Here is a 24,903-nt window from a genome sequence, read left to right as displayed (position 1 = left end):
AGATACTCCATAAACAACAAAAATATCAAGAAGCATGTTAAAATATTCAAGTTAATAATGAAGGAATTTCAAATAATAGCATGCTTTCCCCTTTCCATTTAGTTGGTAGAATTTTTTTTTTGAAAATATTCTTTCCCAGCAGTGAAAATATCATTTTGCATCTTGGGGGGGGGTGGTAAATAAATACAACCATTTTGGAAGACACAATGGCAATAAAAAAGAACATGAAAAGTGTTGTTTAATCTTGATGAAATCATCAGAGATGTTCACAAAAATACAAAATATTTGTACAATGGGGAGCTACCTCTAGTAGCAAATAGTAGAATTATTAGATGCCTAACATAGGGAATTGGTTTAATAAAGTTTGACATATAAAATTAAGAAGAATGTTTTCAGACTTATTGAAGGCATGGGAAAATGTATCCAATATAATAAACAATCAAAAAGCCAGCATGAAAATTATATATAAGATATGTATTCTATTAAAAATGTGCCTATACATGTATATTATACATGTAGACATAAATGTATATTAACAAAAAAAAGGAGAAAGTAGTGATGGTTTCTGAGTGGCAAGACTATGGATAATTTTTATTTTCTATTTTACAATTTTTCTAAATTTCCTACATGAATAATAAATGCTATTTATTCCTTTGTATCTATTGTGGTTTTGCACTTAATCTAATAGAAAAGTACTGATGTTACTGTTTTGCTTTATTGAAAATTGTTCTATTTTCTTGGCTATTTTCTTGTTGTCATCCCATTGGGTCAATGATCTATTTTTGCTACTCTAGAATCTTCCCCAGATGCCATATTTCCCACTGAATTTAGAGGCACACATCATCTTGTCAGATCACCTTTATGCAGCGTTCTTTCCTCCTTTTGGCCAGATCACCTACTTTGCAAGACTGTAGCAGAGGCATCAGAGAATGACACTTAATGAAGAGCATGACCTCTAATCTGATTGCTGGGTTCTGTGAAACCTTAGGCGAGGCATTTAACCTGTATCAAGTATCTCTTGCAAGACTTCCCTGGTGGCTCAGATAGTAAAGTGTCTGCCTATAATGTAGGAAACCCGGGTTTGATCCCTGGGTCGGGAAGATCCTCTGGAGAAGGAAATGGCAACCCGCTCCAGTACTCTTGCCTGGAAAATCCCGTGGACGGAGGAGCCTGGTATGGTAGTCTACAATCCATGGGGTCACAAAAAGCCGGACACAACTGAGCGACTCAACTTTCACTTTTTCTTTCAAGTATCTTTTGGGAGTGGTGGATAGTAAAAGATGCTTAGTGAATATTTATTAACTTGGTGAAATGAATGACGCAAGAACAGAAAATAGGAAAAAGAGAAGCCTTAATACCTACTATCCTATATTTACTGCTTTCCATGACAATTTAAAATGTGCCTTCCTGCTCTTGAGTAGAGAACCAAGCTACTTTAGAAAGAATAAGCTTGAAGCAGAATTCAGACCATCAGGTAGTTACTGTCTTCCTTGTGCAGGAAACTTAAAATTTCTAAACTCATTTTACTCATCTGTAAAAGTGGGGACTGGTAAGAGTTCTCGTGATGATTACCTGTGTAATAATACTGTTCGGTGAATATTTTCCTATACGTCCACCCTCAAACCCTCTGTCTCTGTCCCCAGGACAAATGAAATGTATCTTTCCAGGCACTTCATCCCTATAGCTCCGGCAGCATCTTCTGTGGAACTTGGTTAACCCAATTGTAATGACAAACTGCCTTCTCATCAGCAAAATTACAATGACTGATGCTACATCCAAATAGTTCCCTTTGATTCATTCTTTTTCAGACTTCTTTTTCTGCTGTTACACTTAAAATTTCTCTCTAGCTTTCCATTTGAACTTAATTGGCAGAATCAGCTTCTAGTAAACATTTGTCTTTCTTGTCTGTGAAAATGTCTTCCTTCTACAGTTCTGGGAAAACTTAGCAGATTCATTCTTTTAAAGGAAGTGATTATTTGATAAGTGGTTGCAACTTTACTCTAAATGTGGTCATATTTAGTCTCTTTCTGGCTTGCTCATGTCTTCCTTAAAAAAAAAAAAAAGAGTAAAACTAAATAAGTCCTCTCTCACTGAATTTGACATAGATGATTACGAATGACTTTAGATATAAACCCAGTGCCCTATGAGGCAAATGATTTGAGCTCACCCTATGAGATCTATAATGTTTATAGTTTTAAAGAGTGGAAGAGATCTGTTTGGGGAAGTAATTATAAGAAAGCCAGATTGCAGAGGAAAAAAAGAAAATGAGAAAGAACTCAATGGCATTGAATTCTAAAACTCTGCCAAGCAAGAAACCAAGGCAGGAGATGTATAGTTCCGAAAAGGGTTCGCCTCCTTTTGAACCTTTATATTCTCTAATCCTTGAAACAGGTTTGCTCTCTTGTTCACATTCTCTAAAGATCCAAAACAGCTGGGTAAAATCTGGAATAATATAGCGTTACTGTTAACATGTTTAAATTGAGATCAAATCTTAATCTTTTTCTTTTCTGTTTATTTGCTTCAAAGGGTTTCAGGGGCAGTGATGTGAATTATTCTGCATGTGCTTGATAGATTTTAAGCTTTATGAGAGGCAAGTTGCCTGCTGACTTTGTGAGCATGAAAAGACCACTCTGACCGGGGTTTTCAGATTCGGTTAGTCTGAGAGCAGTGATTCATGTGGGTCGTTATTGCCACAAAGGCAAAAGACTTGTCGAATTGGACTAGGTGTGTAGCACAGCAGGTGGTTTAAACTAGGTTGTCCCTTAACCTTAAGACAAGCAGGGAAAATGTTTAGGCGAAAAATCTTATTGCAGTTGGTAGCAAAACTCCCTGATTTTCCAAATACTGAGTTCTGAAGGAGATTTTAGCATTAGAAGATTAAAAACTCAGATATCCTCAGAAGATTAAAAACTCCCATATCCTCATATCCAATGACTTTGTTCCTCTATCTTGGCTTAACTAAGATTCATTAGTAATTGCATTAACTTTTTTTCAATTTCTCCTTCCCTGAAACTTCTGAAGCAAGTAACAAAATTTTATCAAATGAAAACTTTTCCTCAAAGAGCCACATTAAATCAACTTATGTAAAAGATGCATTATTCATAATTCAGTTAAAATGTAGAGTATTTATATTGGATTATCTTATATTCCTTTCATAAAGATGTAAATTTGGAACACCTATATTTAGTAGAGGAGTTAAAAACAGTTTCATCTGCTCTGAATAACTTTTTTTTCATTGCTCAAACAGATATCTCTAAGTTTTTTTTATCTCCTGTCATTTCCCTAATGAGAAAAGATGTTAAGTGTCCTTACAAAATTTTCATTTCTATTTGTTTCTGGAGAATTCCTGTCATTTCCCTAATGAGAAAAGATGTTAAGTGTCCTTACAAACCTTTCATTTCTATTTGTTTCTGGAGGATTGTTAATCTAAGTATACCATGGATATGGCCATACTTCTGTATAAGGAAACTCTTTGTTTTTTTTTTTTAAGAGATCTGGTTTTAAGAAAAATCAGATATATTAATATAATAAATAGATTAATAAGATGGTGTTTATTCTCATTAGAAAAGTCTTTTTCATTTGACAGAATAATTTGCACTCGAGTTCCTTTAAATGTAGCAATATTTATGCATTTGAAGTATGATTTTACATAAAATGAAAATTTTCTGTAAGTGTATTTATTACTGCTAAAATCAGTACTTACATTTTATTGCATTAGTCTAATTATCTAGATAATTATGATTTTTAAAAAAGATGTACTTTCCCTTGAACTACTCACAAACTGTGAAATATTATTTATGGATCATTAGAACTGGAAAGGAATTCAGAAACACTCTAATTAGAACCTGTGTGTCCATTTGGGGCTCATTGTTGAGCTCGAAGCTAGAGCGGAGATGCAGAAAAGTTGATCAGCATTATCAATTTATTCCTGCTCTCATTTTGGAAGTGTGTTATGTGTGTGCGCTTGTGTTTGGTTTAAGAGGTTGGCCAGAATTTCACAGCTTAAAAATGATCAAAGGCACGTTTTCGACAAGCTTTTATTCAGCAAGTGGCAAATGTAAAGGAAGGGATTTTAAAGTCTTTATATATGCTTTTTATTTCTAAAATACATGTCATTCAGCACAGATAAATGTAATAATTTTAAATGCTATTTGGCCTTTTGTTCACCTCCACGCTACCGCCCTCTCACCGCTGTTTCTTTAAACGTCTGAATTTGAGACATCTTTTGAAAATCGCCCCCGCCCCACGCTGTCCCGAAGACAACACCCATTCCAAGTCGCACACGCCAAAAAGAACTGGCCAGAGAGGGAAAGGGGAGACCCCTTACAAACAGATTTTAAAAAGGAAAACTATCAAAGCAATTTTGCCTTGGGCAGTGACAACATACCTACCAGGCTATGACCCTCAATAAAAATCACGTTCAGAAGTGATGAAAAGGCTAGCGAAGCAAACTGTCAAACAGGAGGAGGCAGAACCCTTGAGGGAAGGGGCGCGTTCGTCACTTTACAGATGTAAGGAGGACCGACCGGCAGGGGCTGCTTTAGAACCGCTCCGAGCCGGCCCTGCACTCAGTTCGCGCTGAAAGCTGAGCGCTGGGCCTTTTGAACTCTGGCCGCTCGACAGAAAACACTCTTTTGAAAGAGGTGGCATTCACTGGGCTGTCAGAATCAAGCAACACCAAATTAAGGCGCTCGTAAAACCGCGCTGGGCTCAGAAACAGAGCCTCTTGCTTTTAATCCCGACATTTTGGATTAATATCAGGTGTTAATTTCAAACATTTAGAGCAGCCCTTTGGAGGAGACATCATAATTTTGGGACTTTTTTTCAATGCTAGAAGAACTGAGAGTTGGGTCACGAGCACCTCGGTAGCATTAATTACATGCGAAGGGAGTAATGGTGAAGGCAGGCAAAGATCGAAACACTCCTCTGCGTTTCTCCAGGTCCTTTTCGGGACGCGGCAGGTCTGCGCGCGGGAAGCGCCCTGGGCGCAAAGGCGTTCTGCAGAGTGCTGGCGCCGCGGCTCCGGGAGAGGACGGGGTCTGCGTCCTAGCAATCGGCCGGGGTATTGTGAACACCACCGATCGAGATTCTCCCCAAGGGTCGCCTAGAGAGGGTTGAACTTGGAGTTCCTTCTCTTTTTGAGTGCATTGTGAAAACAAAGAAGGGCCACATTGAGCCCCCTGGTCTGCGGGTGCGGGTGCGTTTCAGACCGGTGTCCTGGCTGGAAAGTCAGCCGCCCCATGTCGCACCCCCCACGCCAGACTCCGCACCGTTGGGAGCAGTGGGGTCCGCAGCGCATCACACTCGTTCCTGTAGGCCCAAGGGGCCCGAGGCCAGAGCCCGGCGTCTGCAGAGACGCGGGCACCCTCTGCCCCCCGCGCGCCCCACCGTGGGTTGCCGCTTTCGCGCCGGTGGCTTCGGGCCGGCCAGCCCTTCTTCTTTCAGCACAAAGAGTTCGAGGTGCGTTGCTTTCTTTGGCGTAAAGCCCTCGCCGGGTCAGAGTGAAATCTCCGCTTTTTTTCAGGAGCATGGCAACACAAAAGGTTTAAGGGGGGAAATTGTTAAAAGGAAGCCCTTTTCTCTTTAGGCTGAATGCAGTGGGGAGATTAAAACTTTCATTTGAGATTTTGCAGTATTCATGGTGGTGGGGCCATGAATGGGGCCGAGTCAAAGCCCCCAGCGCTGCTGTGTGTGCCCTTTTATCTCCCGCACATCTTCAGACACAGGTTGTTTTGCACTTGAAAGAGGGGCGAGAGGGGAATGTGGGATTTTGACAGCTGATATTGGCCTCTGAACTCTTGATGGGGATTTTCTAATTAACCCCAAGTACCCATCAGGTGGCCAACAAGGAATGATTTCTGTCAAAGAGGGCAAAAAGTTTCCCATTTTGATCCGATGGACGGGAGGGAGAGGTTTTAACATTCAAAGTAAGGAAATTTAGGAAGAGCCTCTAAACATAGAACTAGAAAAAGCCTGATGGAGCAGGTTGGGTTGGGGGAAGCAGCTGTGAGGACCCCAGAAAGAGAGGCCCTGTAAGGGCCGTCTTGACATGGCCACCATTAGAACACTTGGGAAAGGAAAATGTGGTTCCTGAGACTCAGAGAAGATGACTCTGAGAGCTTTGGAAGCTAAGTTAGCTAGGAAGTTTGGGTGGAGTGCTGTAACTTGTAGTTTGACTATTGTGTCCAGACTTGGGAATTACCCCCCCCCGCCTTTTTATGTTAGGTAGTTTTAATTCTAGTTCAAAGCCAAGACTCTTTGCTGAGACCCTAGCATGTGCTAAAATCAACGCCATATGGTTTTAGTAAATGCCTCCAGTTGAAGAGATGATGGAAATGGTATATCAGCCTTTGTCAATAAAGAGAGAACTGCTGATTCGTTGGCCCAAAAGCAAAACTCTTTAAGAACAAGTCCCCAAAAGAAGTAATTAGTTTGGAAGATGAACTTCCAAATTCGAAGTCCCTTGGGGGTTCAGTTTCTGTGTATTTGCGGGTGAGGGCCCTGCAGAGTATGTGTTTACAAAGGGCCCAGGCAAGTGATTCTTCTGATTGTGTTAAGCTCCAGAACAGTGTTTCCCAGGTGTCTCTGATAATATCAGGACTAAGAATGCTCAGTGTTCATCTTCGTACTGAAAAGTCCAGTGGATAGTTCTGAAAGTCTGTATTTTTAACAGACTTCTCAGAGTGGTTCCAAGGGTCCCAAACCTCCTGTTTTTTTCTCCTACAACCGCTGGCTGCTGCTTCCTGGTCTCCTTTGCAGGTTTCTTTCCATCTCCCTGACCTTTAAATGTTGAGAATGCTCCACTGCCCAGTCTTTGGTCCTCCTCTTTCTAAGCCCTCTTCCTTGGTGATCTCACCTAGTCTTGTGACTTTCTACTAGAATCCCAGGTTATAGATCCGGTTCAGATGTGCCCTAAACTCTAGATTCTCCATCTAATTGTTTGCCTGGTATCTCCACTTGACCTTGACCTTTGCCCTAGAATTCTTTCTTAGGAAACGGAAGGCTGTTCCAGCTACAGCATGTGACGGTGGGAAGGCAGTAGAGGTGAGGCTGGAGAGGAAGGTGAAACCATATTATTAGGGCTCTTTAGGCCATAGGAGCGGAGAAGGCAATGGCATCCCACTCCAGTACTCTTGCCTGGAGAATCCCGTGGACGGAGGAGCCTGGAAGGCTGCAGTCCATGGGGTTGTGAGGGTCAGCCACGACTGAGCGGCTTCACTTTCCCTTTTCACTTTCATGCATTGGAGAAGGAAATGGCAACCCACTCCAGTGTTCTTGCCTGGAGAATCCCAGTGACGGCGGAGCCTGTTTGGGCTGCCGTCTATGGGGTCACACAGAGTCGGACACGACTGAAGCGATTTAGCAGCAGCAGCAGGCCATAGGAAGGAGTCTAGATTTTACTTAAAGTGTCACTGGAAGGCTTTAAGGGTGTAAAGAGTTGGGGAGACATAGCACGATCTAATTGAGTTTTCAAAAGGACACACTGGCTGCCATGTGAGGAAGGAATTGAAGAAGGGCAAGGAACACAGGAAATGGAAACTCAGATAGGAATCTTTTGCAGTAGTCCAGGTAAGAGATGATGGTGGCTTAATCCAAGTAGAAGCACTGGAGAAGGAAAGAAGTGGACAGAGATGATTTTGAAGGTAGTCACAACTGAACTGAAGGAAGGATCTGATTGAGAACATGAAGAAGAAAGAACAATCAGGGTAGCACCCTAATTTAGGCTTAATAATTTCGATATTGTGCCATTTACTGAGAGAAGTAGAAGGCAGTGCTTCCTAAATTTTTTCATATTATAACAAGTATAAAAAGTGACAATATTTGTAATATATAAACTAAAGAGGATTTATATATGTCTGTGTGGCTCAGGCAGTCAAGAATCTGCCTGCAACGAAAGAGGCCTGGGTTTGATCTCTGGGTCAGGAATATACCATGGAGAAGGGAATGGCAACCCACTCCACTATTCTTACCTGGAGAATCCAATCAACAGAGAAGCCTGGCAGGCTACAGTCCATGAGGTTGCAAAAGAGTCAGACATGACAGCAACTATGAGGCTTGGTGAAATTTTTCATTATATTTTCTTTACATACTACTTTGACAAGAAAAAATAAAATACAAAGTATTAGGGATGATATATCAAATGCATTTAAGAAATACCTCTTAAATAAAATTTCTTTTTTTGAAAACAATTATTTATTTTCGACTGTGCTGGGTCTTTGTTGCTTTGCCTGGGCTTTCTCTCATTGCGGCAAACAGGGGCTCCTCTTTGTTGCGGTGCTAGGGCTTCTGTTGTGGTGGCTTCTCTTGTTGCAGAGCATAGGCTCTAGGTGCATGGGCTCAGGAGTTGTGGTACATGGGCTTAGTTGCTCCCCAGCATATGAAATCTTCCTGGACCAGGGATTGAACCCATGTCCCCTGTATTGGCAGGTGGATTCTTATCCACTGCGCCCCCAGGGAAGTCCCTTAAATAAAATTCCTTAAAGTTAATAAAGTTAATGAGTTGTTTTGGAACATTGCTTGGAAACAATAACAACATTGCTTTAATGAATATGGCTTTTCTTTTAAATATCAGATTTTAAAGTTGAAGTGTGTGTGTGTGTGTGTGTGTGTGTGCACGCTCAGTTGTTCACTTGTGTCTGACTCTTTGCAATCCCATGGATGGTAGCCCACCAGGCTCCTCTGTCTTTGGGATTTCTCAGGCAAGAATCCTGGAATGGGTTGCCATTCCTGGAGAAGGGCATCTTCTTCACCCAAGGATTGAGAAGATCCTACAGTGGTCAGGAATCACCTGCATTGGCAGGTGCTTTGTTTACCACTGAGCTACCAGGGAAGCCCAGCTACACACGATTCTGATCAAGACTGTTTAATGGTAAGCTATTCCAATTCTTGAAAATCACAACAATGAAAACCATTTTTCATAACACGAGACAAAAGTAGAAAGAAATACTCTTCCAATTGTTCAGCAGTTTCAAGAGTTGTAATTAAGTGTAATTAACTTTTAACATTGAAATCTCTTGTAACATTTCTAATGGATTTCAAATCCAATAAAATATTTTCAGTTATTAATTGGTTCATTCATTTATTGAGGCTTACTAAGTGCCAGTTACTGTTCTAGACACACGTCAGTCTTTCAAAAGAATGATTGAGCCCTAATTTGTAGAATCCACTTCTTTGCCAGGACTTCATTTGTCATAATATGTCACCTGATTTATGTGAAGGGAGAGGGTAGAAGCGACCACCTGGAGCCCACCCGTGTGGCCCCTAACCCCTGACTCTCTGTCCTGTGCTTCATGCTTCTTGAGCACCCGGGACTCCTCCAGTAGCCCTGTGGGTACTCTGCAGCTATCTGCCAAGGAGATGTTCCTGCCCAAATAACTGAAAGCCAGACATAACTCTTTTTGTTTGCTGATTTTGGGCTTCATGAGATTGCTGGGCATGGCATCTGGCCCTGCTGTTTTCAAAGGATGCTTGGATAGCTGCACAGGGCTAGAGGCAGCTCTCCTAGGGCCTCCAATGGCCCCAGAATCCAATTGGCCACTTTCACAACCTGACACCCCATGGCCTATGTGGGTGCTATGGCACTGTGGGTAAGGAGCTCTAAATCAACCAGTTCTAGTCAGTGAGCAGAACTGTTACAGACAGAATTGTGTCTCCTTCCCTGTTCCCCCATCATGCCCCTTCACATAAGAAGCCCCAGTCCCTAATGTGATTGTTTGGCCTTTATGGAGGTAATTAAGGTTAAATGAGATCATAAGGATGGGGCCCTAATCTGACCTGACTGGTAAGAAAAGACAGACAGACCTTGGGATGCACACATTGTGAGGAAAGGCCATGTGAGAACACGGAGAAGGCAGCCATCTACAAGCCAAGGAGAGAGGCCTCAGGAGAAATCAGACCCGCTGACATCTTGATCTTGGACTTCCAGTCTCTAGACTTGTGAGAAAATTAACTTCTGTTGTTGAAGCCACCTAATCTGTGGTATTTTATTATGGAAGCCCTAGCGAATTAATGCAAAAACTGAACCAAAAGCAGAGGTTTTTTCAAACCTGGCTCCCCAGTTGGGACAATCCAAGGAGTTTTCAGTTCAGTTCAGTCGCTTAGTCGTGTCCGACTCTTCGCGACCCCATGAATCGCAGCATGCCAGGCCTCCCTGTCCATCACCAACTCCTGGAGTTCACCCAGACCCACGTCCATCGAGTCAGTGATGCCATTCAGCCATCTCATCCTCTGTCGTCCCCTTCTCCTCCTGCCCCCAATCCCTCCCAGCATCAGAGTCTTTTCCAATGAGTCAACTCTTCGCATCAGGTGGCCAAAGTACTGGAGTTTAAAATACTAATGCTTGGGTTGGCACTTCCCAGGTGGCGCTAGTGGTAAAGAACCCACCTGCCAATGCAGGAAACATAAGAGGGGAAGGTTCAATCCCTGGGTCAGGAAGATCTCCTGAAGGAGGGCATGACAACCCACTTCAGTATTCTTGCCTGGAGAATCCCATGGACAGAGGAGCTTGGCGGGCTACAGTCCACAGGGTCGCAAGGAGTCGGAAGCGACAGAGCAACTTAGCACGCATGCGCTTACGCACATATTACGTCCCCTCCCCCACCCACACTTCTCACCTCAGAAATTCGGATTTGATTGGTGTGGTGTGTAGGCTGGGGTTTCAGGACTTTTTCGAAGCTCCATATGTAAGCCTAAATGTCAGCCAAGGTGAGAACCACTGGGGTAATGGGTAGAAGTTTCAAGGAAGCAGACTTGATTTGATTAGCAAAAACCAAAAACAACAACAACAAAATTTACTTTGGGTCTGCAGGAGACTCTTGAGAGTCCCTTGGACTGCAAGGAGATCTAACCAGTCCATCCTAAAGGAGATCAGTCCTGGGTGTTCATTGGAAGGACTGATGTTGAAGCTGAAACTCTAATACTTTGGCCACCTCATGCGAAGAGCTGACTCATTTGAAAAGACTGATGCTGGGAAAGATTGGGGCCAGGAGGGGAAGGGGACGACAGAGGACGAGATGGTTGGATGGCATCACCAACTCAATGGACATGAGTTTGGGTAAGCTCTGGGAGTTGGTGATGGACAGGGAAGCCTGGCATTCTGAGGTCCATGGGGTCGCAGAGTCAGACAGGACTGAGTGACTGAACTGAACTGAAATGGTGAGACCCCTGCCCACCCCACCCCCCAGCTCCCCATCACATCACTGAAAGTATTTAAGCTGAGGTTGGAAGGTACAAGGACTTCCTGGCAGGAGCTGAACCAGATCACCATATTGCCATTCTCCTGGGAAATGGATCATCCACCCTGTCACCCCCCAGCATCCAGCCTCACCCTTGCCTGACCCCACGCATGTGGCCAGTCTGCCTGAGCACCCTGGATCCCTTTCCCTGGGTAGTTTCTGCTCTGCAGCACTCAATCCCTGGTCTGTCTTATTTGAGGGTTTCTGTATGACCTTTCAGGTCCTCACCATCAAATGAAGAGGCTAAAGCTTCTTCTTGATGTATGCTAAGCTTCTTTCCAAATCTCAGATTTCTTAATTTTAATCAAGTCAGAATATAGCTTCCTGATTGTAACAGGAGATGGGAATTAAGTGAGCAACTTCAAGGCATATCAGGTTCCTTGCTAAGAGAAAGGCAGATTTAGTCGATGAGCTATGCTTATTGCTATACAAATTGAATTAGTAGGAAATGAAAGGGTCACCTGCTGGAGATGTCTCTTTGGCCTTGGTGGAAAAATGCTTTTTTAGACTGACTGCCTGGGAAAGCTTAAGTTTGTTGTGGGCACACCTGTCAGCCTCATTAGTGGTTTTTTTTTCTTTTTTTTCTTTCTACTAGATGCTTATTATCCTATAAATCAGCACAGAAGAGAGGGTTATATCAAGCATTCAAGTGACCTCTGTACATCCCCTAACTCTTAGAAATTGTGGGCTTGTCTGGAAGGGGAGTGATCAGAGGCCTTTCTGCTCTTAGGTCTTAGAACCTTGAGTGGGATTTGCCTTCCTGGAGGCTTTATTTTTCCTTGTTGTATGTCTCGGGCCTCAGCCTGCTCCTGTGACTTTGGGTCCTACCCCAAATCTCCCCTCTGGGATTCTTCTTAGCGCAGCTAGGGAGCAGCATACACCTGCTCTGTGGCCCTTTTTATGCCATCTCTGAAACTAGCTGTGACACTTTGGCATTGAACCATTTGATGACTGAAATATGGGAGGAATTAACAAAAGTGGATGTAACAGTGACTTTAAGCCTCACAGAGTTTAAGACTCAAAGCCTCTGACCTACTTTTCTTGCTTATTCCTGGTGGAAACTAAAAGCCTGTCATGAGAATGCACATCATGTGTGTGAACGTGTGTCTATGTGTATATATATAAATATATATATATGAAGATATTTATTTTAAAGAATTGGCTCACATGATTGTAGAGACTGACAAATGTGAAAGCTGTGCATTTGCACCATGTGGATGTATATAGATTTGGGGGGTTTCTTTTCAGTTAAGTTGGGATTCATCCTGGGTTTTTAAATATCTTTCCATGACAGTACATACAGATCTAAAAAGTGCTCTTAAGCAATTTCCGCTTCAAACTAATTCAGATAAACCACTGGTTTCTGTTTTCCTTATTAAGTATGCAGTTATATTCTTAGGCCCCACGAACAATCTTGGCTTACAAGTCAATCTGCAGCCACGTGGATGTGTCTACTATCATGGGTTGAGTTGTATGCTTACCAAGAGAGAGTTGCTTGTTCGCAAGCCTTTTTATGCCAGTTGTTCTTCTACTGTAGTTATATGATTTAACTAAATATGAGATAAATCAATGACATTTCAGTGCAAAATGAAAGAGCTGTTGTTCCTTCAGAAACTAAGTTTGATGTCTTGGGATTAAGTTTAAAGATGATCACTAAAACAAATTGCTAGCCAGGTAAAGAAAACTAAGACTATTAGGGAAAACAATAAAAACAGAAGGTTTTGTACTTGTTCCTCAAGTGTCTCTAAGTTCTCCATAGGCTAAAATAAAAATGAAGCTGGAAATCATATGTGATTATTAAGGGTGTGTTTTCTGTAAGAAAGGTGATGCAGAACACCAGTTATAAGATTTGTCCTCAAAGAAAAGCATAGGTCCAAATTTAGGAGATTGGCAGATTGATGTTTGTATACATGTTTTAGATTAAAATAACACATTTTAGATAAGTCTGTGTGTATTATTTTGTGTAATCCTCTGCTTTAACTGCTCCTTCAAGTAGCTGGCCAATTTTCAACCCTGCCTGTGGGAGCTTCCACTATATGAAATGATAGGGGAAGGTACCATGGCATATCATCCCATCTCATGCTGTAATACACTATTCATGTTTCTACATTTACCCCCTCAAACTAGATAGTAAGAACAAAAGTGTATCAGGACAGCACACGACTTTTTAAGGTCATTTAGTGACCTTGTTTCTCCCTGTCTCCCCTCCCCACCATAACTACAGTGTCCTAGGTACTGCGGCAAGTACGTATACCAGTTCAGTTCAGTTCAGTCACTCAGTCGTGTCCGATTCTTTGCGACCCCATGAACCGCAGCACACCAGGCCTCCCTGTCTATCACCAACTCCTGGAGTCCACCCAAACCCATGTCCATTGAGTTGGTGATGCCATCCAACCATCTCATCCTCTTCCCCTTCCCCTTCCCCTTCCCCTCCTGCCCCCAATCTTTCCTAGCATCAGGGTCTTTTCAAATGAGTCAGCTCTTCGCATGAGGTGGCCAAAGTATTAGAGTTTCAGCTTCAACATCAGTCCTTCCAATGAACACCCAGGACTGATCTCCTTTAGGATGGACTGGTTAGATCTCCTTGCAGTCCAAGGGACTTGCAAGAGTCTTCTCCAACACCACAGTTCAAAAGCATCAATTCCTCTGCACTCAGCTTTCTTTATAGTCCAACTCTCACATCCATACATGACCACTGGAAAAACCATAGCCTTGACTAGACAGACCTTTGTTGGCAAAGTAATGTCTGTGCTTTTTAATACGCTATCTAGGTTGGTCATAACTTTCCTTCCAAGGAGTAAGCGTCTTTTAATTTCATGGCTGCAATCACCATCTGCAGTGATTTTGGAGCCCAAAAAATAAAGTCTGACACTGTTTCCACTGTTTCCCCGTCTATTTGCCATGAAGTGATGGGACCGGATGCCATGATCTTAGTTTTCTGAATGTTGAGCTTTAAGTCAACTTTTTCACTCTCCTTTTTCATTTTCATCTAGAAGCTCTTTAGTTCTTCTCCACTTTCTGCCTAAGGTTGGTGTCATCTGCATATCTGAGGTTATTGATATTTTTCCCGGCAATCTTTTTTCCAGCTTGTGCTTCCTCCAGCCCAGCGTTTCTCATGATGTACTCTGCATATAAGTTAAGTAAGCAGGGTGACATTATATAGCCTTGACATCCTCCTTTTCCTATTTGGAACCAGCCTGTTGTTCCATGTCCAGTTCTAACTGTTGCTTCCTGACCTGCATACAGGTTTCTCAAGAGGCAGGTCAGGTGGTATGGTATTCCCATCTCTTTCAGAATTTTCCACAGTTTATTGTGATCCACACAGTCAAAGGCTTTGACATAGTCAATAAAGCAGAAATAGATGTTTTTCTGGAACTCTCTTGCTTTTTTGATGAGCCAGCAGATGTTGCCAATTAGATCTCTGGTTCCTCTGCCTTTTCTAAAACCAGCTTGAACATCAGAAAGTTCACGGTTCACATATTGCTGAAGCCTGGCTTGGAGAATTTTGAGCATTACTTTACTAGCGTGTGAGATGAATGCAGTTGTGTTAAGCATTCTTTGGCATTGCCTTTCTTTGGGATTGGAATGAAAACTTACCTTTTCCAGTCCTATGGCCACTGCTGAGTTTTCTAAATTTGCTGGCATATTGAGTGCAGCACTTTCACAGCATCATCTTTCAGGATTTGAAAGAGCTCCACTGGAATTCCATCACCTCCACTAGCTTTGTTTGTAGTGATGCTTCCTAAGGCCCACTTGACTTCACATTCCAGAATGTCTGGCTCTAGGTCAGTGATCACACCATCGTGATTATCTGGGTAACGAAGATCTTTTTTGTATAGTTCTTCTGTGTATTCTTGCCACCTCTTCTTAATATCTTCTGCTTCTGTTAGGTCCCTACCATTTCTGTCCTTTATTGAGCCCATCTTTGCATGAAATGTTCCCTTGGTATTTCTGATTTTCTTGAAGAGGTCTCTAGTGTTTCCCATTCTATTGTTTTACTCTATTTCTTTGCATTGATCGCTGAGGAAGGCTTTCTTATCTCTCCTTGCTGTTCTTTGGAACGCTGCATTCAAATGGGTATATCTTTCTTTTTCTCCTTTGCTTTTCACTTCCCTTCTTTTCACAGCTCTTTGTAAGGCCTCCTCAGATAGCCATTTTGCTTTTTTGCATTTCTTTTTATTGGGGATGGTCTTCATTTCTGTCTCCTGTACAATGTTACGAACCTCTGTCCATAGTTCATCAGGCACTCTGTCTATCAGATCTAGTCCCTTAAATTTATTTCTCACTCCCACTATATAGTCATAAGGGATTTGATTTAGGTCATACCTGAATGGTCTAGTGGTTTTCCCCACTTTCTTCGATTTCAGTCTGAATTTGGCAGTAAGAAGTTCATGATCTGAGCCACATTCAGTTCCTAGTCTTGTTTTTGCTGACTGTATAGAGCTTCTCCATCTTTTTCTGCAAAGAATATAATCAATCTGATTTCAGTGTCGATCATCTGATGATGTCCATGTGTAGAGTCTTCTCTTGTGTTGTTGGAAGTGCATGTTTGCTATGACCAGTCCGTTCTCTTGGAAGAACTCTATTAGCCTTTGCCCTGCTTCATTCCGTACTCCAAGGCCAAATTTGCCTGTTACTCCAGGTGTTTCTTGACTTCCTACTTTTGCATTCCAGTCCCCTATAATGAAAAGGACATCTTTCTTGGGTATTAGTTCTAGAAGGTCTTGTAGGTCTTCATAGAACTGTTCAACTTCAGCTCCTTCAGCATTACTGGTCGGGGCATAGACTTGGATTACCGTGATATTGAATGGTTTGCCTTGGAAATGAACAGAGATCATTCTGTCGTTTTTGAGAGCATTAATAAGGGGTTATTGTTTAAGCTACAAAGTTTAAGTTGACTAGTTAACCAGCAATAACTGATAGTCACGTACCCTTGAACCTTTGGAGATGGTACTTAAGATGGAAGCTGAATGCTCTACAATTGTGTGTGTGTGTGTATGTGTGTGTGTGTGTGTTAGTCACTCAGTCGTATCCGACTGCGACCCCATGGACTTTAACCCTCCAGGCTCCTCTGGCCCTGGGATTCTCCAGACAAGAATACTGAACCTAGGTCTCCCACATTGCAGGCAGATTCTTTACCGTCTGAGCACCAGGGAAGCCAGAACGAGCAATTTTTTTTTCAATTACTCGAGACTTCGATATAGCGTATGTTAGAAATGCATGACTCTGAATATTGAGTTGTGGCTGTTAATAGCTCTTAAAGAAGTGATGACTTTTAATGTATTCTGATGAAAAGCATTCCTGGGAAAGGGCTAGGTTCATTTTACTTAGATTAACTCTGATTTACGTCACATGAACATCTCAAATCTTAATGTTCCAGCAAGATAATCACATTCTTTTGCTCATTAAGTAGAAGGATATGATTTCAATTTGGCTTCTTCTTGGAGAGCAGAAAATTGCTGAAATGATACTAATGAAATGCTCACTGACTTACATGCCCTTAAAAATATCTCAATTATTTGTGTCAATCTCTTTTTGTTTCCTTTGGCCTTTTCCCATATGCATCTACTTGGCATGTCATACAAAGGGATGTCTTCCCCCAGAGGGGGAAGAGAATGTTCACCTGTTTTTAAAAGCTGCCATCAGGATCCTGACACAGGTGAAGAGTTTTTCTCTCATCACTACATTATTTCCCTGAACAGATTGTAATTTCATCAATTTTCCATGCTTATGGTCATGAATGCTTGGCATTACCACATCTTAACATTAACAGAAAAGGAATTTCATGGTTCTAGTTTTCATTTGAAGACAAAGAAGGCATGAAGACCTCATTAGAAATATGGTGTGTCTCCTATTGGCTCACTCATGCTTTCCTTTGCTTTCTCTTTCCTTCGTGTTGATGCCAAAGGCAGACACTGCTCCCCTCCCTCTGTGCTCCCCCACCCATTCCCTCAAACTCCAACAGTAACAAGGAGGTCAGAATCTTTTCAGAAGCCAGTTGTTGTGATACCTACACTTGGTGATACTTAAAAAGTCTAGATTCTTCTCCTCTTTCAGAATCAAAGAAGTAACCATTTATGAAGAAACTTAGGTAGCATTTATAGTAACAGATTTATTTCCCTTTGCATTTCCTAAACTACTAATATAGCTTTGAAATGAGATACGTGCATTTTTTGTCTTTCAAAATTTGAAATTGTAAATTATGATAAAACCTAAATGAGGAAAGAACTCTGTCATGTGAGGAAGTCTGTTACTCCTTGAAGTTTTTTCTGATTCTCCTGGTTACTAGGTATATGACATTGGGCAGATTATGCAGCTTTTCTGTGCCTAAGTTTTCTCACATATAGAATGATAATAAAATCATTCCTTGGTTTCCATGGGAGATTGGTTCCAGGACACACAAGTATACCAAAATCCATGGATGCTCAAGTCCCTTATATCAAATGCATGCAATCCATGCACATCCTCCCTATATTACTTATACTATCTAACATAATGTAAATAGTATGTAAAATAGTTGCTGATGCATGCAAGTTTTGCTTTTTGGAACTTTCTGGAAGTTTCTTTTTTGTCCTGAATATTTTCAACCTGTGGTTGGTTGGATCTGTAGATATGGAACCCACAAATTTGGAGGGCCAACTGTAGCAAAACCTACTTCACAAGATTGCACCTTGAGGCTTACATTTGTTCAGTTCAGTCACTCAGTCGTGTCTGACTCTTTGCGACCCCATGGACTGCAGCTCACCAGGCTTCCCTGTCCATGGCCAAATCCTGGAGCTTGCTCAACAAACTCATGTCCGTCGAGTCAGTGATGCCATCCAACCATCTCATCCTCTGTCTTCCCCTTATACTCCCGCCTTCAATCTTTCCCAGCATCAGGGTCTTTTCCAATGAGTCAGTTCTTTGCATCAGGTGGCCAAAGCATTGGAGCTTCAGTTTCAGCATCAGTCCTTCCAATGTTAAGTTTACTAATATCTGTGAAATGCGTAGGTCAGTACTTGGCACATGAAGCATTCATTGTTTTTAAATTATTTATACACACTTCTGTTTTAGAATTGTACTCTTCACAAAAACTTTCTCATAATCTCTTACAGGAATTTGATGTTTAACAGATTACAAAGGGGTTTTTATATGGTTCTCAAAGCCCTGGGGGTGTGAACAGAGCAGGGATTATCATGCCCATTTTACAGATGAGGAAAATTTAAACAGAATAATCACATGATCCAGCAATTTCACTTATAGATATATACCCAAAAGAATTGAAAGCAAGAACTCAGCAGATATTTGTACAGAAAGGTATATAACAGCGCTAAGTCACAGTAGTCAAAAGATAGAAGCAACCCAGATGCTCGTGGTGCGTGACTGGGTAAACAGTGGGGTATTAAAATGAAAACAAAAGCCTGCTCCTTCTTTCCTCTGATACTCTACAGAATAGCCCTTGACTTGCTTTTTTTCTGTAACCATTCTCTCTGGGTATATATAAGCAAATATATATATTTGGGTGGGGGAGGGGAGGAGAGACTACTTTTTTGAAAAGTTCATGGGATTAATGGTACTATTCAATAACTCATTTTTCACTTGATATCCTATCTTTAAATTCAGAAGTAGATGTTTACCTTATTCTTTTTAATAGCTGCATAATGTCCTATAACTTTCCCCTTTTCCTCCCCTTTCCCTTTTATTAAAAAAACCTTATTGAGTTATATTTTAGATATAAGAAAATACACCTATTTAAAATGTGCAGTTCATTGAATTTTGACAAATGTATGTATCCTCCCTGCTAGTCAAGACATAGAACATTTTTATCACCTCCAAAATTTCCCTCACAGATATTCTCTCAAGAATATGTATATTCTTTTGTGAAATGACTGTCAGATTTTTTGCCCATTTGAGAAATGGATTGCTGTCTTCTCCCTGAGTTTAAGTGTTCTTTGCATTTATTCTGGACACAAGTATTTTTCCAGGTATGTGTATTGTGAATACTTTTTCCTAGAAGTATGAGACTTGACCTTTCTTTTTCTTGACACTCTTTCTTGAAAAATCAAAGCTGTTAAGTCTGTTAAAATTCAATTCGTATTTTTCTGTTATTGCTAGCGCTTTTCTTTCATGTTTAAGAAATCTTTCGGCAGATTTCCAGAAGTGTTAGCACATGTTAACACTGGCATGTGCTTCCATGCCCTGCTGGGTTGCCAGTCAGTGGGGATCAGCTGGCACTGTGAGCTCCTTCGCGGGGCAGCCTAACCATCTCCACTGACTGCTTGGGCAGGGAGAACCTGAGGGCCTGTGCCTACTTCCTGGCCCACCTCCACAAGGATCATATGAAGGAATTAAGAGGCCCTTCCTTGAAAAGAAGGTTGAAGTACAGATGAGGAAACTGAGAAATCCGAGAGGTTAAATAAGTTGTCCAAGATCATGAAGCCAGTAAGTGGCAGGACTCGGATTCCCCCCAGCTTGAAGGTTTACTTATACTGTTCCCTGTTACTAAAGGGTTGTTGTCAATTAGCCCAAAGTACAGATTTGGAGGAGAAACAAATTATATTAACTGAAACTGAAACTCCTACCCAGATTTCTTTCATCGATGAAGCATCAAGTGAGAAGGGAGAGATTGTTGTGACTCTCTGACCATCTGGTCCTTGCCCAGGGTCAATTATGTTTATATCTCAGGGTAGTAACAGAACTGTCATACCAGGGGTATGTCAGACTGGCAAAAAGAGAAGCTGCCAGAATGGAGCTTCTGCACTCTGTGGGCAGAGTACAAAACATCCAGAGTGTGTACTTAGATACTGCTTTCTGCAGTCCAAAATATTATCAAATTCCCAGTCGAGAAGGAGTGTCAGTAAGTGGAATGTCAGAGCTGGTTTGAAGCTGGGTGCTTGGTCTGTACCATATGGTATGGCTGAACTGCAAAGCAGCTGATGAGTAGGGGTATTCACCAACCTTAGTGACGAGTCAGAGTCTAGGTTCACGAGGATAATCTAGACATGTTTAGAAACATGCCTGACATCCTTCATAGCATCACCGACTTGATGGACATGAATTTGAGCAAACTCCAGGAGATAGTGAAGGACAGGGAAGCCTGGCATGCTGCAGACCATGGGGTCGCAAAGAATTGGACATGACTTAGCGACTGAACAAAACCAATAGTTCTTCATCATGTCATAGAAGACTACAGCACTCAGATCCATGAATGTCAGCATTCAAAGGCAGAGGAATATTTTCAGTGGAATAAGTTACCCTGCGGACTTACTTCCAAAAATAGAATTTCACTCCATACCACCAGCATTAAGCCATTCAGTATGTGGTTTGGAGAAAGAGCCAGAAAAACCAATGTCACTGTGAGGACTGGAGAGAGTTCTTACAGAGGTCCCCCCCTCCTTTTTTTTTTTTTTTAAATTCACTCCTCCTACAATGAGATTAAACATACTTTGAGCCACATTTGTCCTATGAATGTAACCAAACTCAGGTTTCACTGCTCCCCACTCAAAAGTCAGTACCCAAGGGGCAGTTGTGGGTAGAAAGGAAAATTGTTTTTAATCAGAATGCCGGAAATCTGGGGAAAAGGCAAACTCTTGCTCCCCCCAAAACTACCTTCTGAACCAGATTCTGCTCAGTCATGAATGTTTTTAAAGGGAAAAGGGGAATAATCTTGGTTAATCATTGAGATTGGTATTCAAACTCAGCCATCTTCCACTGTGAGCAAGTTTGTTGACTCCTTGAGATCTTTCTTTAGATGTTATCTTGTTCACACAGTTGGTTCATGAGATTACTGAAAGAGGAAGCTAGGGGAGAGACCTAGTCATCTGTTAATTACTTATGCTTCATTTCTACTACTTTTGATCTGAGGAAAGAGCCAACAGGTTAGGCAAGGTATTGTGTGAGCCAAGAAAAGTGTGCCAGGGCTGGAGATGAGCAAAGCATGGGGGTACCTGGTTGAAAGTTAGTGACAATGTAGCTTCACTAAAGTGACCAGAAAGGGGGTTTCCTGCTGAGGGCAGTTTCCCGCAAAGAGCTGCTTATATCCAAATATGTGAATGACATATCCAAATGTCATTCTAGTAGGCACAGTTATAGATGAAGTTAAAGAAATCTTAAAGCCTTCATGCCAGTCTTCCCAAGGTATGGAGCCAAAGTATAAACCACTTGGAAAATTGAAGAGAGCTGGAACAATTCACATGGGCTTTCCAGGTGACTCAGTGGTAAAGAATCTGCTTGCCGAGTCCGGAGATTCAGGAGATGTGGGTTCAATCCCTGGATCATGAAGATTTCCTGAAGAAGGAAATGGCAACCACTCCAGTATTCTTACCTGGAAAATTCCATGCTCCGAGGAGCCTGGCAGGCTACAGTCCATGGGGTTGCGAAGAGTCAGGCATGACTGAGTGACTAAGCACACAGAACAATTCACGTAGGCTTAGGAGGGTGACAATGATCTCTTTGATGATCCTCTCCCAATACGTTAAAGGCACAGGTTCCAAACCATCAAACTCTTCACCCTGAGGTATTTCCCATGATGAGTGCGATAGCATAAAACCAGCCTGACAAACTCAGAAAGCACAGGAAAAGCAGAAAGAATGCCAACCTCCCTTTGGGCAAATGTTATAGATTGTGAAGACTCCATGAGTGAAAGTGAAGAATTAGAAATCCCAGTTTCATCTCAAGGATTTTCCTTTAGATTGCTTTGAATTTTATAGATCAATTTGTGGAAAACAGACATTTTAATAATATCGAATCTTCCAATCTGTGAACATTTTAGTCTTCTTTAATTTCTACCAGTTCCATTTTTTTTGTTTGTTTTTACTATACTGTTCCTAACTTATTTTGTTAGATTTATCCCTAGGTATTTCATATTTTTGATGCCTTTATACATGATGTATTTAATAATACAAAATCATTTTTTTCTTTGCTTTCACCATTTAAAAAATGCCATTCTGTTATAGTTTGGCTTGAGAAATCATTGATAATCCTTATCTTCATTCTTCTAAAGGTGTTGTATTTTTTGCTCTCTGACTGCTTTTTAAGATAGTCTCTTTATGATTGGTTTTCAACAATTAGGATATGCCTCGATGTGTGCTTTTATAGGTACTCTGCCAGGTCACAGCCTCTAGGGAACTCACATGTCTCCTCGCACTGTGCAAACTTCCGCAGTTGTTCAGCTGACAGCTCTGGAGGGCTTGTTCTTTGCCTGGACTGTGGAGTCCCACCCGTGTGTGTGTGGCTTAATATTAATATTCACAGGCTCACAGTACTCTACGCAGATTTAGAGAGTTCTTCCACTGTGTAGCTCTCTTTTCAGTACTTTTCCTCACAAATTCTGATTGTCTCAGCCTCTCTGAAATTTGACTTTTCTCCTCTGTTCCATGAAACTACCATACTCTGGATTCGCCTTGTCTGCTCTGAGATTTGGAAAATGCCAGCGGAAAGAAATCTGGGGTAATCATCGTGCTTAACCCGCAGCCCTGAGCTAACTCTTATCCAGTGTGTGAACATAATTGTTCCATTTATTTGTTCAGTTTTCATGGTAGTTTATAAGAGGGTTAGTCCAATATTTTCCTTCCATTTAAAATATCAAAGAAGAGGGAAATTTTCCTTCCCCCCATGATTTGTTGGTAGGATGGCTATATAATTTGTTATATATATAATTTATTGTCTAAATCTGAAATCTTCTGAGAGTTAAAGAGTATTCTTAGTAATTACATGGACCCTAGAGGGTCCTTAGGTACCATAGGTTACTAAGATTCTGAATATAGATGCAGTGGGCCCTTCACACCCTTGGGTTCCATATTTGTGGATTCAACCAATTGCTGCTCGAAATACTCCAAAAAGAAAAAAAAAAAATCCGGAGAAGCTCTAAAAAGCAAAGCTTGAATTTGCCATATAGCAGCAACTATTTACATAAATATTTACATTTTATTCACAACATTAACACAGCATTTACATTGTATTAGGTATTATATGTAATCTAGGGATGATTTAAAGTATTCAGGAAGATGTGCATAGATTATATGCAAATACTACACCATTTTATATAAGGGACTTGAGGATCCTCAAATTTTGTTATCTGTGAGGGGTCCTGAAACCAATCCCTCATGGATACCGAGGGATGACTATATAGCAAACATTCTCTTAAATACCTGCTCTCAAAATGAGCTCAGTTAGCTGCCGGGTGCATAATGGAAATTTAGGGACAGCATACCTATTATAGGAACAGATGAGCACCACATTTCTTTGGTTTAACTCTCCAGAGAATTTTGAAAGCCTCTAATAATTTTATTATTTGTGGGAGGAGCTTATTTTTCCTACTATATTTCAAAAAATATGAGTCTTAAAAGGGGTGCAAGTTATAGACTTAAGGGCCAATCAGGTGTTATAGCAACCTTTTCACGTGTGAAATTCGGGATTGTTACAGACAACAGCTGCAGATGATACAAAGACCAACAAAAATCTTTTAATGGTGGAGTTGGTGGTGACATAATGTAAGAATGCTGCATATAACTTCTAGAATGTTGCCAGTTATTTGAAATAAGGCCTTTAACAAGTTACTATACCTGTTGCAATTTCAAAGGCTTCATCTGTAAGTACCCACCTATTGATTTCCTGTTACATACATATTTCTTACCAAATGCCTAGGGCTGATGACTCCAGATAGAGGTGACTGACCAAGCATAATAGCAACGACCCTGTATTGAGTGTTTGCTACATGCCAGGCTTGTGCTAAGGTGTCACTTGAATTATTTCATTCAACACTTAAAACAACCCAGTAAGGTGGGAATATTTTGAGTTTAGCAATGAGGATACTGAGGCTCAGAGGAGGATGAGGGGGATAAAGTCACACGGGTCACATAACTATTAAGAGCAGAATCCAGGAGGTGTCCATTTGTGCAAATACCAGGGGCTTATCCTTTCCATGGCCTCCTTCCCAAGGACATTGCCTTTGTGGCATGAATATTAATGAGGTGAATGAGGAGAGAGGTGAATGAGGAAGAGGTGAATGAGGAAGAGGCCAAGGGGTGCCTTTCTTACGGAAGAGAAGCGCTGGTTTAGAATGCTGTACTGCCAAGAGCACAATTGCTTGACCTCTCTGAACATCAATTTCTTTCTTTCTTTCTTTTTAACATTTATTTGGCTGTGCTGGGTCTTGGTTGTGGCATGTGGGATCTAGTTCCCTGACCAGGGATTGAACCCAGGCCCCCTGCATTGGGAGCACGAAGTCTTAGCCACTGGATCACCAGGGAAGTCCCTGGACATCAGTTTCTTAATATGCCAAATGAGAGCACTGGATTAGATGAGCCCTTATAAAATTATTTTCTATGTTTCAATAGTCTCATCTTTCCATGAAGTTGAGTCTTAAAAACTCAACTTCAAAATTTCTGAATTCTAAAAACTTCTCAACGCTTATCTTACATGCCACCAGGGGGCGCTATGCAGGAAAGATGAGCCAGGTTATCGTTCGCCACCAAAAACCCTGCTAGGATTTTTCTAACTCTCCCAGGAAAACCTAAGGCTTTCCTCAGACTTAGAAGCATGGCTTCTACAGAACAGATGCTTGATAAATATTTGCTGATGATAAGGAGGAACAGACCGGGTGAAGACATAAAGGAGAAATCCAGAGAGGTGGGTTCTGGGTGCTCACCCTGCTACCAAGAAGCTCTGAGATAGTCATACAGTCTGACAG

At 41.4% G+C, this 24,903-nt stretch overlaps 1 protein-coding gene and 1 pseudogene across 1 annotated transcript in view; both read left to right on the top strand.

Moving 5' to 3' along the window:
- The window catches only part of LOC133240935 (uncharacterized), a 56,346-nt pseudogene extending 34,433 nt beyond the window's left edge, over positions 1-21,913 (top strand).
- A 2,839-nt stretch (positions 21,914-24,752) lies between these two features.
- The window catches only part of LOC133240934 (ubiquitin-conjugating enzyme E2 variant 1-like), a 48,235-nt gene continuing 48,084 nt past the window's right edge, over positions 24,753-24,903 (top strand). The window contains exon 1 of the mRNA XM_061405917.1: positions 24,753-24,842. Within this exon, the coding sequence (XP_061261901.1) occupies positions 24,753-24,842 (90 nt within the window). The remainder of the gene's footprint in view (positions 24,843-24,903) is intronic.

Source organism: Bos javanicus, chromosome 29, assembly GCF_032452875.1.
Source record: "Bos javanicus breed banteng chromosome 29, ARS-OSU_banteng_1.0, whole genome shotgun sequence".
In the NCBI taxonomy this organism is placed as follows: domain Eukaryota; kingdom Metazoa; phylum Chordata; class Mammalia; order Artiodactyla; family Bovidae; genus Bos; species Bos javanicus.
Note: the sequence above shows the minus strand (reverse complement) of the source record. Positions and strands in the feature narration are given on the sequence as shown.